At 45.3% G+C, this 16,873-nt stretch overlaps 1 protein-coding gene across 1 annotated transcript in view; it reads left to right on the forward strand.

Annotated features, from left to right (window-relative positions):
• Window positions 1-16,873, forward strand: part of EFCC1 (EF-hand and coiled-coil domain containing 1) — a 174,107-nt gene that overhangs the window by 151,854 nt on the left and 5,380 nt on the right. Inside the window, exon 7 of the mRNA XM_063426967.1 lies at window positions 9,551-9,620. Within this exon, the coding sequence (XP_063283037.1) occupies window positions 9,551-9,620 (70 nt within the window). The remainder of the gene's footprint in view (window positions 1-9,550; window positions 9,621-16,873) is intronic.

Consider the following 16,873-nt stretch of genomic DNA (forward strand, 5'->3'; position numbering starts at 1 on the left):
CCGGACACCTCTGATCCGCCTCCTTTTATGACGCGGCTCTAGTAGCCGACGTCATGACGACTATCCGTTCCGACCTGTCAATCAAGTCCTGAGCACGAATCAGGACTCGTCGGGGGCGTGATCATCTATTTAGAACCAGGGTATAAAATAAGGTTTTGTGTATTGGTTCATTGCCCTGTCGTGGTTCTAGCTAGTCTAGTCACTCAGCGCTCTTATTTCTATTTGTCTCTTTGGTTCTGACCCGGCTTGTATTATTCTACCCTGCTTACCTCTATTACCTTTTTGACCCGGCTTGTCTCTCGTTTACCTGCTCTCTCGTTCCCTCGACCTCGGCTTGTCTCTAGACCATTCTTTGCTTACTCCTTACGTTAGTCCGGCCATTCTAAGGTCCGGTATACGTAACTTCTCCTGTTTGTACTCTGCGTGTTGGATCCCTGTCCCGATCCTGACATTACGACAGGGCCAATGGATCCTGCAGGTACAAACACTCAGGTCGGTTCTCCTGACTCTAGATTTGAGGCCATGGATCATAGAATGGACCAGATGGCTCTAGCGTTGCAAGCCTTACTATCTCGTTCTAGTAACCAATCAGAAGAGATGCGTACTGCATCCATCTCTCCTGTAAGTGCAGGCCTAGAGGTAGCCACAGTAGGTGCTTCATCCCGTATAACTCCCCCTGTACGTTATGGCGGCTCTCCGGATACATGTTGAGGTTTTTTAAACCAGATAGGTATTCATTTCGAATTACAACCCCGCTCCTACCCTACAGATAGGGCGAAGGTTGGATTCATAATCACACTACTCATTGATAAAGCTTTGAGATGGGCTAATCCTTTGTGGGAGAATGATAATCCGTTAGTCTATAATTATAATGCCTTTGTCACTGCTTTTAGAAGGACTTTTGATCCTCCAGGTAGAAAGGTTAATGCTGCTAGACTACTGTTACGTCTTAGACAACATAACCGAACCCTTGTTGATTATGCCTTAGAGTTCAGATCCTTGGCAGCAGAAGTCAAGTGGAATGAACAGGCTTATATGGACGTATTTCTAAACGGACTATCAGACGAAATTCTAGATGAGGTTGCCACAAGAGAGCTTCCTGAAAGTTTGGAGGATTTAATTTTTTATTTCTCGAATTGATGAACGTTTAAGACAGAGACAGAACACTCGAGATAGAACCCGTAGACCTTCCTTTAGACTAGCTCCCTCATTCCAAAGTCCTGAATCTACAACTTTAGCGCTTCCAGAACCTATGCAGATAGGCAATACTCGTCTCTCAGAAGAGGAGAGACAGTACAGGAGAAGGGAGGGGTTGTGCATGTATTGTGGAGCAAGAGGTCACCTACGCCTAAACTGTCCTAACCGCCCGGGAAACGCTCGCACCTAAGTTCCTCTAGAGGACAGGCCTTGGGTGTTTCTATCTTGTCCTCTATACATGACTATAAAGATCATAGGCTTCTACTACCTGTTTCTTTAGCTTGGGAGAAGGGAGTATTAAATACTATGGCGTTGATAGATTCCGGAGCTGCTGAAAGCTTTATTGACCAAGTCTTCGTCACTAAACACTCTATCCCATCCCAGCTAAGGGATACACCCTTGGCCGTTGAGGCCATAGATGGTAGACCATTATCTGAACCTGTTATTTTTCATGAGACCATACCTGTTACCTTAACTGTTGGTATCTTACACGAGGAAGGTATATCTTTTATGCTTATTTCATCTCCTTCTGTTCCAATAGTCTTGGGGTATCCTTGGCTTAAGAAACATAACCCCATTATCGATTGGGAATTGGGTGAAATAGTCTCTTGGGGTCAAGGTTGCCAAAGCAGGTGCTTACAGAAGGTCTCACCGGTTTGCGTAGCTGACACACTGGTTAATTCTACCCAATCTACAGACTTACAAATACCACCACTATACCTGGATTTAAAGGCAGTCTTTGACAAGAAGAATGCTGACACTCTACCTTCACACAGGTCCTTTGACTGCAAGATCAGACTCTTGCCCGGTACCATGCCTCCGAGGGGCACGGTATATCCTTTATCTACTAAGGAGAACCTAGTCTTAGAGGAGTATATTCGTGAGAACCTGGACAAGGGATTCATTAGGAGATCCTCCTCCCCTGCCGGGGCCGGGTTCTTTTTTGTGAATAAGAAAGATGGTACATTAAGGCCTTGTATTGATTATCGGGGATTGAATAAAATAACTATTAGAAATGCCTACCCGATTCCTTTGATTACTGAGCTCTTTGATCGTTTAAAAGGCTCCAAAATTTTCACCAAGTTAGATCTCAGAGGGGCGTATAACTTGGTGAGAATTCAACAGGGAGACGAATGGAAAACAGCTTTCAATACCCGTTACGGGCACTATGAGTACACGGTAATGCCTTTTGGTCTCTGTAATGCACCAGCAGTATTTCAGGACCTGATTAATGAAGTTCTTAGGGAATTTCAACATGATTGCGTTATTGTATATCTGGATGATATACTTATACACTCTAGTGAGATTGAGACTCACCACAGACAAGTCAGAAGGGTATTGCGCAAACTTCTACAACATGGATTGTACTGCAAATTGGAGAAATGTAGTTTTGACCAGTCTCAGATAAACTTTCTTGGGTACGTTATTTCTGGGGACGGGTTTAAGATGGATCCGGTTAAACTCCAATCTATTTTAGATTGGCCATTGCCCAGGGGACTCAAGGCCATTCAGAGGTTTATTGGATTCTCCAATTATTATAGGCGCTTCATTAAAGGATACTCGTCTATTATTGCGCCTATTACCAATATGACTAGACAGGGGGCTGACACTAAGACTTGGTCTACTGAAGCTCTCGTTGCTTTCAAAACACTCAAGGATCTTTTTGCTTCAGCACTGATTTTAGTTCATCCTGATACGTCTTTGCCTTTTCTACTCGAGGTAGACGCCTCAGAGACAGGTATAGGTGCTATCTTGTCTCAAAGATTAGGTGTGGATAAACCGTTACATCCATGTGGTTTTTTTTCCAAGAAATTGTCTGGGCCTGAAAGCAGATATGACATTGGTGACAGGGAACTATTAGCGGTTGTTATGGCTTTAAAGGAGTGGAGACATTTATTGGAAGGGACCTTGCACCCTGTTACTATTTTGACAGATCACAAGAACTTGTCCTATATTGGGGAAGCCAAGCGCTTGTCCGCCAGGCAAGCTCGTTGGTCCTTATTCCTCACTCATTTCAATTATGTGCTCACTTATAGACCTGGTTCTAAGAACTCTAAGGCCGATGCTTTGTCTCGCCAACATGAACCCTCTACTAGATCTGATGCGGTTTTGTCCTCTGTAGTTCCCAAGTGCCATATTATCGCCAACACGAATCTCAGGATACACTCCCCGTTGCTTGCCGAGATCATGAAGGTACAGCATCTGGCTCCCAGACAGGCTCCAGGGGCACGGCACTTCATTCCTCCTGAACTCCAACTGGAACTGTTGCAGTGCTTTCACAACAGCAAGGTGGCTGGGCATCCTGGCATACGCAAGACGTGTTCCTTGATTTCTAAAGATTTCTGGTGGCCTTAATTACGTAAGGATATTAAGGATTTCGTCGGGGCATGTGAGGTCTGTATGAAGACTAAGCAACCTCATACGCTTCCTTGTGGGCTCTTGCACCCCTTGGAAATTCCCGAGAGACCATGGTCCTGTTTGGCTATGGATTTCATTGTCGATTTGCCTATTTCTAAAAGACAGACTGTTATTCTCACGGTGGTTGACAGGTTTACTAAGATGGCTCATTTCGTGCCCTTACCTAAACTTCCGTCTTCTCCCGAATTGGCTGAGATATTCGCGAGAGAGATTTTTCGTTTACATGGTATACCCTCCGAAATTGTCTCTGATAGAGGTTCCCAATTTGTTTCCCGTTTCTGGAAATCCTTTTGTTCTCAATTGGGTATCAAATTGAATTTATCTTCTGCATATCATCCCCAGTCTAACGGAGCTGCTGAACGCACCAACCAAAAGATTGAACAATATTTGCGTTGTTTTGTTTCCGAACACCAGGACGATTGGGTCGGTCTGATTCCTTGGGCGGAGTTTGCACACAACAATCTCGTTTACGATTCAACTCGTTCTAGCCCCTTTTTCATGAATTATGGCTTTCATCCTCCTATTCTTACCTCGGTTTCCCCTTCCCAAGGGGTACCGTCGGTTGATGTCCATGTTGCCAATTTGAGGAAGTTGTGGGATCAGACTCGACAAATTCTCCTTCATAATTCCACGTTGTTCAAACAACACGCAGACAAGCGTAGAAGGGCGGCTCCGGTTTTTGTTCCAGGGGATAGGGTATGGTTGAGTACAGGGCCGGATTAAGAGCCCAGTGGGCCTGGTGCTGACAATTATGATGGGCCTAATTACGGAATATTATTGACCAAAAACACTAAAACAGTCATACCTCCCAATCCTGCAGGCTGTCCAACTAAGGGCATACTATGCAGGCAGCACCCTGAGCTTGACATAAATGCGTCTAATGATGCGCTCACTCCATGCTTTCTAAGGACTGTCCCCTAGCACTCACATGTCCACTTGTCTCCTTACCTTCTTACTAGCAGGCAGAAGTTCCTGGTATATAGTCTGAGACAGAGAAAAGGTGTATGTAGTGAGTGTAGAAGAAAGGGGACATGCCACAGTGCTAGAGAGACCAGCGTCTGCATTACCTAAACTAATTTTATTGTCAGCCAGTCCACACAAGTTTTGTTCCCATACATCCCTCTTAACCCCTTAAGGACCAAACTTCTGGAATAAAAGGAAATCATGACATGTCACACATGTCATGTGTCCTTAAGGGGTTAAAGGACCACTCTAGTGCCAGGAGAACATACTCGTTTTTCCTGGCACTAGAGTGCCCTGAGGGTGCCCCCACCCTCAGGGTCCCCCTCCCGCCCGACTCTGGAAAGGGGAAAAGGGGTAAAACTTACCTGTTTCCAGCACTGGGCGGGGAGCTCTCCTCCTCCTCTCCGCCTCCTCTCCGCCCCGTCGGCTGAATGAGCACGCGCAGCAAGAGCTGCGCGCATTCAGCCAGTCGCATAGGAAAGCATTTACAATTTACGATTTTCACAGTGAGAATCACACAAGCGCCTCTAGCAGCTGTCAATGAGACAGCCACTAGAGGCTTTGGGGGAAGGCTTAACCCATTAATAAACATAGCAGTTTCTCTGAAACTGCTATGTTTATAAAAAAAAGGGTTAACCCTAGCTGGACCTGGCACCCAGACCACTTCATTAAGCTGAAGTGGTCTGGGTGCCTAGAGTGGTCCTTTAAGCTTCCAAACTTAAAGGGACACTATAGTCACCATAACAACTACAGCTTATTGTATTTGTTCTGGTAAGTAGAATCATTCCATTCAGGCCTTTTGCAGTAACCACTGTCTTTTCAGAGAAAATAACTCCACTGGCCACTCCTTAGATGGCTTCTAGAGGTGCTTCCTGGGGCAGTACTGCCTAGTGTGCAGCACTGCCATTCAGTGTCTCTACCCTCTGCATGTAGACACTGAACTTTCCTCATACAGATACATTGATTCAATTTATCTTTATGAGGAGATGCTGATTGGCCAGGGCTATGTTGGACTTGTGCTGGCTCTGCCCCTGATCTGCCTAGTTGACAGTCTCAGCCAATCCTATGGGGAAGTATTGTAATTTGCTCAGACCACCACTTCTGATGATGTCAGCAGACAGTCAGTTCAGAGGCAGAGCCAGCAGCTGCAGACTTGAATACAAGTTATATTTTACTATACTTAGGGAGGCAAGAAGGGGCCAGGGTGGGGGTTTTAACATAATAAGGTCAGAAATAGATGATTGTGTTCCTGACCCTATAGTGCTTCTTTAAGCATGAGTATGTGAAGAGTAGTTAGGGTTGCCACCTTTCTTGGAAAAAAATACCAGCCTTAATCATTTGTATAATCACAAGGAGTGACATCAGAGAAAATTGTGTAAAATCACCAACAAACTACTCACAGTTTGATTCTGCTGTATAGATGGATTGCCCCAGTGTCTCAGTCTCGCAAGTCACTCAGTGTCCCTATGTATCACAGTGTCAGTGTCCCATGTCGCCCAGTCCCCTAGTCTCCTAGTGTCTCAGTGTCCCCATTTCTCCCAGTGTCCCAATGTCTCAGTGTGTCCCCATGTCACTAGGATACTGGGGACACTGAGAGACCTGGGGACACATACATTTAGGGAAACTGGGAGAAATTGGGACACTGAGACACTAGCGACACAGACACTGGGAGACATGGGGACACTGAAACATGTGTGGACACTAAGACACTAGGGACACAGAGACAAGGGAACACAGACACTGGGAGACTAGGGGACACAGGGGACACTGGCTGGGAGACAGACACTTGGGGACACTGGGAGACATGGGGACAGTTGTGGACATAGACATGGGGACACTGGGACATATAGGGACACTGGGAGACATGGGGACACTAGGCACACTTAGACACTAGGAACACAGACACTGGGAGACATGGGGACACTGAAACATTTAGGGACACTAAAACACTAGGGACACAGAGACATGGGGACAGCGGGAGACTATGGGACACTGGGAGACTAGGAGACACTGGCTGGGAGACTGACACTTGGGGACACTGGGAGACATGGGGACAGTTGTGGACATAGACATGGGGACACTGGGACATATAAGGACACATGGGGACACTAGGCACACTGAGAGACATGGGACACAGACACTGGGAGACACTGAAACACTAGCGACACTGGATGGGGGACATGGGGACACTGGGAGAAATGGGGACATAGTGTCTCCGTGTCCCAATGTCTCAGTGTCTCTCAATGTCCCTATGTGTTTCAGCATCCCCATGTGTCCAAGTGTCCCCTAGTGTCTCAGTGTCCCCATGTTTTCCAGTGTCCCCAAGTGTCTCAGTGTTTCCAGGTTTCCCAGTGTCTGTGTCCCCATGTGTCCTAGTGTATCAGTGTCCCCTAGTGTCTGTGTCCCATTTGTCCCCTAGTGTCTGTGTCCCCTAGTGTCTCAGTGTCCCCATATGTCCCCTAGTGTCTCAGTGTCCCCTAGTGTCTCAGTGCCCCCATGTGTCCCTGTTGCCTTTCCCCCCATCCCTCTCTTACCTGAGCTGTAGAGCTGCTGTCTGGACTCTGTGCTGTGTTGCTGCTCCCCCACAGATCAGTAAGTAGTAGAGAGAGGCAGGGATATGCTGTAACTTTCCTATCCCTGCCTCTCTCCCCACACAGTGACCCCTACTGGTCGGTGCTGGTATTGCAGAGTAATCTCCATTTATTCTGAGAAAAATACCTGCATTTGTATTGCCGGTATTACAGACTCAAATACCAGTCAGGTGGCAAACAAGTAAAATACCAGTCAGGTGGCAAACCTAAGAGTAGTGTGTAAAAAAAAAAAAAAAAAAGTTTTTTTTTTTTTTTTTTTTTTTTAAATGGGCCTATTCCATGGGCCTGGGCCTGGAGCTGCAGCTCCATCAGCCCCTATGTTAATCCGGCCCTGGTTGAGTACCAGAAACATTCGCTTGAAGGTTCCCTCTATGAAATTTGCGCCTCGTTACATTGGTCCTTACAAGGTTCTGACTCGAATTAATCCTGTTGCATATCGCCTTGCCCTTCCACCTGGCTTGCGCATTCCTAACTCCTTTCATGTTTCCTTGTTGAAGCCTCTAGTTTGTAACAGGTTTTCCTCCGCTGCACCCTCCCCTCGTTCTGTTCAGGTTGAGGGCCAGGAGGAGTATGAGATCAACTCCATCCTCGATTCTCGAATTTCTCGGGGGAGGCTACAATATCTTGTGGACTGGAAAGGATATGGTCCTAAGGAGAGGTCTTGGGTGGTCCAGGAGGAGGTGCATGCTCCTCGCCTCCGCAGGGCTTTTCATTCCCGGTTTCCGTCTCGTCCCGGTTCCTTCCGCCCGGTGGGCGTTTCTGAGAGGGGGGGTACTGTCAGGGTACCTGTTGTCTCTACCTCAGAGGAGGTGAGACACTTAGAATTCCGCCCTCTCAGAGGGGCTGACTCACTCGTTCCTCGCAGTCCTCTCGGCCGTTTACACGCCGGACGCCTCTGATCCGCCTCCTTTTATGACGCGGCTCTAGTAGCCGACGTCATGACGACTATCTGTTCCGACCTGTCAATCAAGTCCTGAGCACGAATCAGGACTCGTCAGGGGCGTGATCATCTATTTAGAACCAGGGTATAAAATAAGGTTTTGTGTATTGGTTCATTGCCCTGTCGTGGTTCTAGCTAGTCTAGTCACTCAGCGCTCTTATTTCTATTTGTCTCTTTGGTTCTGACCCGGCTTGTATTATTCTACCCTGCTTACCTCTATTACCTTTTTGACCCGGCTTGTCTCTCGTTTACCTGCTCTCTCGTTCCCTCGACCTCGGCTTGTCTCTAGACCATTCTTTGCTTACTCCTTACGTTAGTCCGGCCATTCTAAGGTCCGGTATACGTAACTTCTCCTGTTTGTACTCTGCGTGTTGGATCCCTGTCCCGATCCTGACAGTTCCCTCTTGCCCCCTCAGCCCCTCCATTTGTCACATTTCCTCTCCCCCCACCCAGCCCCTGCATGTGTCTCATTCCTTCTACCTCCCTCAGCCCCTCCATTTCTCTTATTCCCTCTACCCCACTAGGTCCCAAAGCAACGCAGAATCTATTCCAACTGTTTCTCCCTTCTCTCTAAGTTATGCATCGGTGCTCAATGACATGTGACTGCTGGGTCCCTTAACCCCTTAAGGACACATGACGTGTGTGACATGTCATGATTCCCTTTTATTTCAGAAGTTTGGTCCTTAAGGGGTTAACAATGTCTCATTTGTCTTATTCCCTCTCCCTCCCAGCCCCTCCATTTGTCTCATTCCATCTCTCAACCCCCAGCCCCTCCCTTTGTCTCAATCCCTCTCCCCCATGTGTCTCATTCCCTCTATCATCTCCCCAGGCCCTCCATTAGTCTCATTTCCTCTATCATCTCCCCAGGCCCTCCATTAGTCTCATTCCCTGTTTCTTCCCCCCAGCCCCTTGATTTGTCTCAATCCATCTCCCCTGTGTGTCTCATTCCCTCTATCATCTCCCCAGCCCCTCTATTTGTCTCATTCCCTGTTTCTTCCCCCCAGCCCCTTGATTTGTCTCTTTACCCCTTTTCCCCTCCTGTACCTTCTGACTCTGTGTCTATCATGGCCAAATGGTACCCAGTCTGACAGGAAGTGATTTCTCACTGATCACTTCCTGACAGATCACAGTGCTTGGCTGCACTACACACAGTGGCCAGAGGAGAGCTCCCCTCATGCCGGTTACATGGCAATCACTGCAGCAGTGCACCGACCCTGGAGTGAAGAGCTGCGACTGTGGTAGGTATGCCCCGGTTTGTACACGTGGTAAGGGTCTAAATATTCAAGCAGCTTGTTTTTGTTTTTGTGTAAAAGCAGCTGTTATAAACCTTGAGAAAGTCTGGCATCATCCATAAGCAAAGCCCATTTGAAATCTGACAGTTTATCGCTGACTGATTACTAATTGTTGTTGTTCTTTATTTACTTTCTTATGTCTTTTAAAGAAAATATCAAAACGAGAATTGGGAAAACTTTTATTAAGTACGTTGGAATTAAACCAAGAGCCACAAAATGGTAAGAATTAATTAGTATTATTCTTTCATTTATATTTAAGCTGTGACTTCAGCCTATAATGCAGGTAAAAGAGAGAGATAAAAGAGATATGAGGAAATGTATATACAATGCTTTGTCTATTTAACTATATATTTACATATAAATCTGCTCAGGTTCAAAAGGCATAGCAGAAATGCTCCACAGTATGCTTGTGATGACTTTTTACAGCAAGAATGATTTTACTGTGCATGCCAATAAAAAAAGCACTTGGAAAACTTAATAAATCTGGGGGTTATTAAAAAAATAATAATATGGGGGTTATTTGCATAGTGGTATTTAAGGCTCTCTAAATGTTCAACTGTGACCTGTGGACACCTGCCCAGAAAAGAGAGGTATGTGTGCATCTCAAACATTCTATGTCCTAGATTGCTGATGGCCCGGGTTTAAAATGGCTCCTCAAGCCTAGCTGATGACACACATTGTAGGTATTTGCTTACCAGAGGCATGAAAAGGGCCAAATACGTTTTGCTGGTAACGGAGAGAACCTGCTAATGCAGATACCTGGGGACATGAGGGTATGCTGGGGTTTAGAGAGTTACCTGGGGGCATATTGATACACAAGTGTGAGGTAGATGGCGGGTACACTGGGTGTGAGGGTGACACATGTGTAAGGAAATGTGTAGCTAAGTGAGAGTGTGAAGCTGTTGTATCACTGTATGTGTATGGGAGTGTGTAGTTATGTGTTTGTGTATGGGAGTGTGTAGTTGTGTGATTGTGTATGGGAGTGTGTAGCTGTCTGGTACTGCAGATCTACGGGAGAGGATAACTTGGTCATTATCCCCCGGTGTGTGAGAACTATATTTGAAAAATCTGGGGCAAATTCTATATTCAACATTTGTTTTTCATTGTAAATTAATTTATTATGCTTATAAATAAAAATAATTATGTCAATATATCATATTCTTAGGTAACAAAGGCAATATCACATATGGGCCGTAACCGCAATCTAACCTATCAGAGTTAATTTGAAAACTTATACAGTGGGGCATCCTGGGGAAACTTGCTTTGTATTGGAAAACATTTTTGTAAACCAAAGCATTATTTTCAATGGATTTTTATTTGTAAACCAAAAATTATGTTATCCAAGGCGTTTGGAAACCGAGGTCCCACTGTACAATTAAAAGTATAAAGTCACCCGCCCATTTATCACCAACAGTCTTACTTTTCTCTAGTTGTAGGCAAGAGTGCGTTCTTTTGTAGATCATCTACAATCTATTTATAAGGCTGGCCTAGAGACGTAACTCTCCCTCTGAAGAATCTAGTAATCCGCCTTCAGGCGCAGGACTTACTGGATTTTCCATAGAGGGTGAATTTATTATGGAAGTCTTATCATCTGGAGCGGCAGAGGTTGTTTATTCAGAAGTCAGAACTTTGAAGATGTTCTTTAAGCCGAGAGGCAAATATCCCCATGAGCTTTCTTAGCTTATTTAACCCCTTAGGGATCTAGCTCGTTTTGTTTGGTTTTCATTTAAGATTTAAAGCAATTTTTTTCATTGTTGCTATGTCTGTGTTCAACTGCAATTAACATGTATAATTTATTGCATCAATAAAGGCATTACATTTGATGTGACAGACATATATACATATACATTCTCACCTATTATTAAAAAAAAAATGCACGTATAATTGCAAAATAAAAAAATATATATATTATTTCATAGTTTTGGCAATAATAATGGGTGCAAAGGTAGTTCAGTTTAAGAAAAGTAATTCAAAATGAATGTGTTTGTCCTGATTTACATAGTACATAATATGTCTAGGATTTTAGTTTAATTTTTGGTAGTTTCAAAATACGAGATGTAAAATGTAATTTCAATGTGGAACTATTTTAGAATTTGGAAAGTTTGTCTTATAAGCTTAATAGCCATCACAGAAAGCAAAATTGCCACACAAAAGTATATATTGATATAAAGTCTCAGGCTATTTACCTAAGGGTGCTCCACACAAAGAAATCCATAGACGGCAGTGCCGGATTAACATAGGGGCTGATGGAGCTGCAGCTCCAGGCCCAGGCCCATGCAATAGGCCCATTGTATAAAAAAAAAAAAAAATCTTACCAGCACCGGCCAGTAGGGGTCACTGTGTGTGGAGAGAGGCAGGGATAGGAAGTTACAGCATCTCCCTGCCTCTCTCTTCTCACTGATCCGCGAGAGTCCAGACAGCAGCTCCCAGCCTGCAGAGACAGACTACAGCTCAGGTATGTGAAGGATGGTGGGAAAGGCAGCAGGGAGACATGTAGACACATGTCTCTCAGTGTTCCCATATCTCTCAGTATCCCCATGAATCCCAGCCAGTGTCTGTGTCCCCATGTCTCCCAGTGTCCCTATGTCTCCCAGCCAGTGTCTCAGTGTCCCTATGTCTCCCAGCCAGTGTCTCAGTGTCCCCATGTCTCCCAGTGTCTGTGTCCCCATGTCTCTGTGTCCTTAGTGTCCCAATGTCTCCCAGTGTCCCCAAATGTCTGTGTCCCCATGTCTATGTCCACAAGTGCCCCATGTCTCCCAGTGTCCAAGTGTCTGTGTCCCCATGCCTCCCAGCCAGTGTCCCTAGTGTCTGTGTCCCTATGTATTTCAGTGTCCCTAGTGTCTTAGTTTCCCCAAATGTCTGTGTCACCATGGCTCCGAGTGTCCCCTAGTCTCCCAGTATCTGTGTCCCCATGTCTCTGTGTCCCCTTGTCTCTGTGTCCCCTTGTCTCTGTTTCCCCATGTCTCTCAATGTCCCCATGTCTCCCAGTGTCCCCATGACTCCCAGCCACTGTCCCCATGTCTCCCAGTGTCCCTATGTTTCCCAGACAGTGTCCATAGTGTCTCAGTGTTCCCATGTCTCCCAGTGTCTGTGTCCCCATGTCTCTATGTCCTTAGTGTCCCCATGTCTCCCAGTGTCCCCAAATGTCTGTGTCCCCATGTCTATGTCCACAAGTGCCCCATGTCTTTGTGTCCCCATGTGTCTGTGTCCCCATGTCTCTCAATGTCCCCATGTCTCCCAGCTAGTGTCTGTATCCCCATGTCTCTGTGTCCCCATGACTCCCAGCTAGTGTCTGTGTCCCCATGTCTCCCAGTGTCCCTATGTCTCCCAGCCAGTGCCCCTAGTGTCCCCATGTCTCTGTGTCCTTAGTGTCCCCAAATATCTCAATGTCCTCATGCCTCCCAGTGTCCCCTTGTCTATGTCCACAAGTGCCCCATGTCTCTCAGTGTCTCCAAGTGTCTGTGTCCCCATGCCTCCCAGCCAGTGTCCCTAGTGTCTGTGTCCCCATGTCTCCTAGTGTCTGTCTCCTCATTTCTCCCAGTGTCCCCAAATGACTGTGTCCTCATGTCTCCCAGTGTCCCCATGTCTGTATTCACAAGTACCCCCATTCACAAGTACCCCAATGAGAGACATGGGGGCACTGGGAGCAGTGCCCTCATGTCTCTCAGTGTTCCCGGGTCTCTCATTGTCCCCATGTCTCTCAGTGTCCCCTAGTATCCTAGTGACACAGGACACACTCAGACATGGGGACACTGGGAGAAATGGGGACACAGACAATGGGAGACTAGGGGACTGGGCGACATGGGGATATTGACACTGTGATATATAGGGACACTGATGCCAGGCTGGCCTTCCAATTCTTTGGACAGACATGCCCCTTTTCTGGGCATGTTTGCCCCTTTTGGCAGTTCTGGTCACGTGATTCGCATCAATGGTGCACCCTTTTACCCCGCCCATGGACACTGCTGTTATGGGGTATGGATTTACTTAAAAGATGAAAGCATTAATTAGATAAAGAGATTAGCATAGAGTATGTGTTTTCTTATAGCTGCATCCTTTTGAGTTTCCCTCCAACACCAACTCCAACAGATACATGACTCTTGGGAGGTATGACTGTTTTAGTGTTTTTGGTCGATAAGTTTCTGTAATAAGCCCCATCATAATTGTCAGCACCAGGCCCACTGGGCTCTTAATCTGGCCCTGATAGACGGGGATTATTCCATCCAGACTCCCTAAATAGAGCTTATTGAGATCTAAAAAGTGCTAGTGTTCATTTGGCACTATATAATTGTTTCCACTATTACCACCAAGTGCTGCACTATTATTGTGTCTTTTTATCTTATTTTAAGATCTATACTTCTGGAAATTGTTCCAATTATGTATGTAATCTTTTAGTCATTAGTGCTGTTTACCTTACCATATCTCCATTTGTTTTGCACAAGATTGGGGGAACACCTTGTTGGTGAATTGCAGCTCGTGTCAGAGAGTGAGCGCTTATTTCTGTTTTCTTATAACTAAACTAGATAACAGCCAACCTCCTTAAAGGAAAACTTTAAGCACCATATATGCTACAGCTCAATGTAGTGGTTATGATATCAGGAGTGCCCTGGCACTCCCCCCATTGTACAGAACCAAGACAATTTTGAACGGTTTGACTCCATACCTGGGGTCTGCCGAGTGCCGCTCCCTACTTCCACTAGCAACGCAGGAGAGCCAAAATTAATTTCCACTAGCTGTCCAAAGCACTGCAGGGCACTGAATTTTCCATTTTTTCCTGCACTGTCTCTGTTACCAGAGTGGTGTTGATAAACCTGAGAGTCATATATTCGCCCCCTTCACTTTCAGCAAATGAGCAATCAGACTGAGCAGAGGACAATTTAAATTCTCTGCAACCATCCTCCTAGACCACACTGCACAGAGTGACAAGCAGGAGGGGTACTCTGTACACCCCCTTCCTGATGGTTCCTGGGACACAATCCTTCTCCCTCATTAGTATGCCATAAAAAAATCTTCCAAAAGTTTATCCATTTAATACAAATGCTCATAAGATAGATGTGTCCATTTATTAGGTATACTAACAGATCAGTCATACTATATTATATATACATACACACACACACTATTGACAGCACTACCTCTTTGATGGAACCTATGGAAAGCATATAGATTTGGACCTGGTGAAATCTTATTTGGCATTAGGTGTATGTATGCAACTTTCACTAGCAGTTATTTATTCAGAGCATTGAAAGTAAGTCTAAATCTGAAGAGGTACAGCTTGTTGGAATTGATCAAGCTTTTCTCTGTAGCAGTAGAATTATTCTCAAAAGCCCACTAGATAAAACAAATATTATTTATATAGGCATGGCCTGTTTGGAAGCCTCAAGAAGTGCTCTATGGTTACTTTCTTGGTGTATTCTCTCTGTTCACTGTCTTCCTTGGAGAATTCTTGTTTGGAAAGAAACTGGACAAAAACATCCAACAAGTGTAGGAAGTCTAAAAAAATAATTTTACCTACCTTCTACCCAAATCCTATAATTGATGAATAGTGATGTCGCGAACATAAAATTTTCCGTTCGCGAACGGCGAACGCGAACTTCTGCAAATGTTCGCGAACCGGGCGAACCACCATAGACTTCAATAGGCAGGCAAATTTTAAAACCCACAGGGACTCTTTCTGGCCACAATAGTGATGGAAAAGTTGTTTCAAGAGGACTAACACCTGGCCTGTGGCATGCCGGAGGGGGATCCATGGCAAAACTCCCATGGAAAATTACATAGTTGATGCAGAGTCTGGTTTTAATCCATAAAGGGCATAAATCACCTAACATTCCTAAATTGTTTGGAATAACGTGCTTTAAAACATCAGGTATGATGTTGTATCGATCAGGTAGTGTAAGGGTTACGCCCACTTCACAGTGACAGACCAAACTCCCCGTTTAACGCACCGCAAACAACCGCAAACAGTCCATTTGCACAACCGCAAACTCCCCATTTGCACAAGGTTGGATACCAAGCTAGCCATGTCCCGTTCCTTGTCCTCACTGATGTCATTGAAGGTCTCTTCCTCCACCCAGCCACGTACAACACCAAGGGTCCCCGAAAGGTGACAACAAGCCCCCTGTATTTTTTTTTAAATGTACACTACTGTTACACCAGATATGAGTTGCACTGGTGTGACACTGTGCTCGTGTGGAGGCAGGAGTGATCCAGCCACGTGCGGCTCAAGTTTAGGAGCCAGGTCGGTCCCAGGATAAGGTAAATACAGCCACAACCACTTATACCAATCACACACCTTTCCTAACGTCCTATCCCATTAAACGCATATTACCGCGTATTTAATAAAACACATAGACCCCCTACTTCATCCAGGTTACCGATCGATGGTTCAATATTCTGAGCCCTCTCTGATTTACTGTACACGACTATTCGATATTCCCACAAATTTTATATAGCATTTTATGTTTGTTTGAGACCACCTTAAAAATATTGGATATCGCTAAAAATCATGATCACTATATACTTTCTCTACAAACCTCTAAAACGAACCAAACTACTCATCCATCCGCTATACCACTTTATCCCACCTAGAACTAGTGCCCAGTTAAAATACTTGACTCTTACTTACCCACACTCAGTCATGCCACACACATTTCACCACTACTCTCACTGAATCCCTCTGACTATGGCTAAATTCATCTTCTACATCAGAACACTACTACTAAGATTGGGTTGTATCAATGTCTCGGGTCTTTCATTTAGAATACTGACACTCCAGTGCATATTATTAAAAGATTGGGCAGATGGAAATCCTCGGTCTACAACCGATATATTCCTCATCCCGAGAATGAAATGAGGAAAGCTTTTAAAAGTTTGGCTTTGTAAATTTGATGCAACAAGTGTGTTTTTCTTTAATACCTTTTCACCCTCTTTGCATGAACCGGATTTACATATATTACTAATATGTTTCTGAACATACCGTATATACTCGAGTATAAGCCGAGTTTTTCAGCACATTTTTTGTGCTGAAAAACCCCAACTCGGCTTATACTCGAGTCATAGTCTGTATTATGGCAATTTGCATTGCCATAATACAGACTGGGGGGAGAGGGGGGCTGGCAGAGCTGTACTTACCTCTCCTGCAGCTCCTGTCAGCTCCCTCCTCCTCCGCAACGTCCGTTCAGCACCTCGGTCAGCTCCCAGTGTAAGTCTCGCGAGAGCCGCGGCTCTCGCGAGACTTACACTGGGAGCTGACAGAGGGAGCTGCACAGACCGCGCGGAGGAGGAGGAAGCTGACAGGAGCTGCAGAACAGGTAAGTACAGCTCTGACAGCCCCCCTCTCCCCCCTACTGAACTACCAATGACACTGGACCACCAGGGAAGGAGCCCCCCTCCCTGCTATGTATCAAGCAGGGAGGGGGGACGAAAAAAAAATAATAATTAAATAATAATACAAAAAAAAATAATATAAAAAA

Source organism: Pelobates fuscus, chromosome 7, assembly GCF_036172605.1.
Source record: "Pelobates fuscus isolate aPelFus1 chromosome 7, aPelFus1.pri, whole genome shotgun sequence".
Classification (NCBI taxonomy): Eukaryota; Metazoa; Chordata; class Amphibia; order Anura; family Pelobatidae; genus Pelobates; species Pelobates fuscus.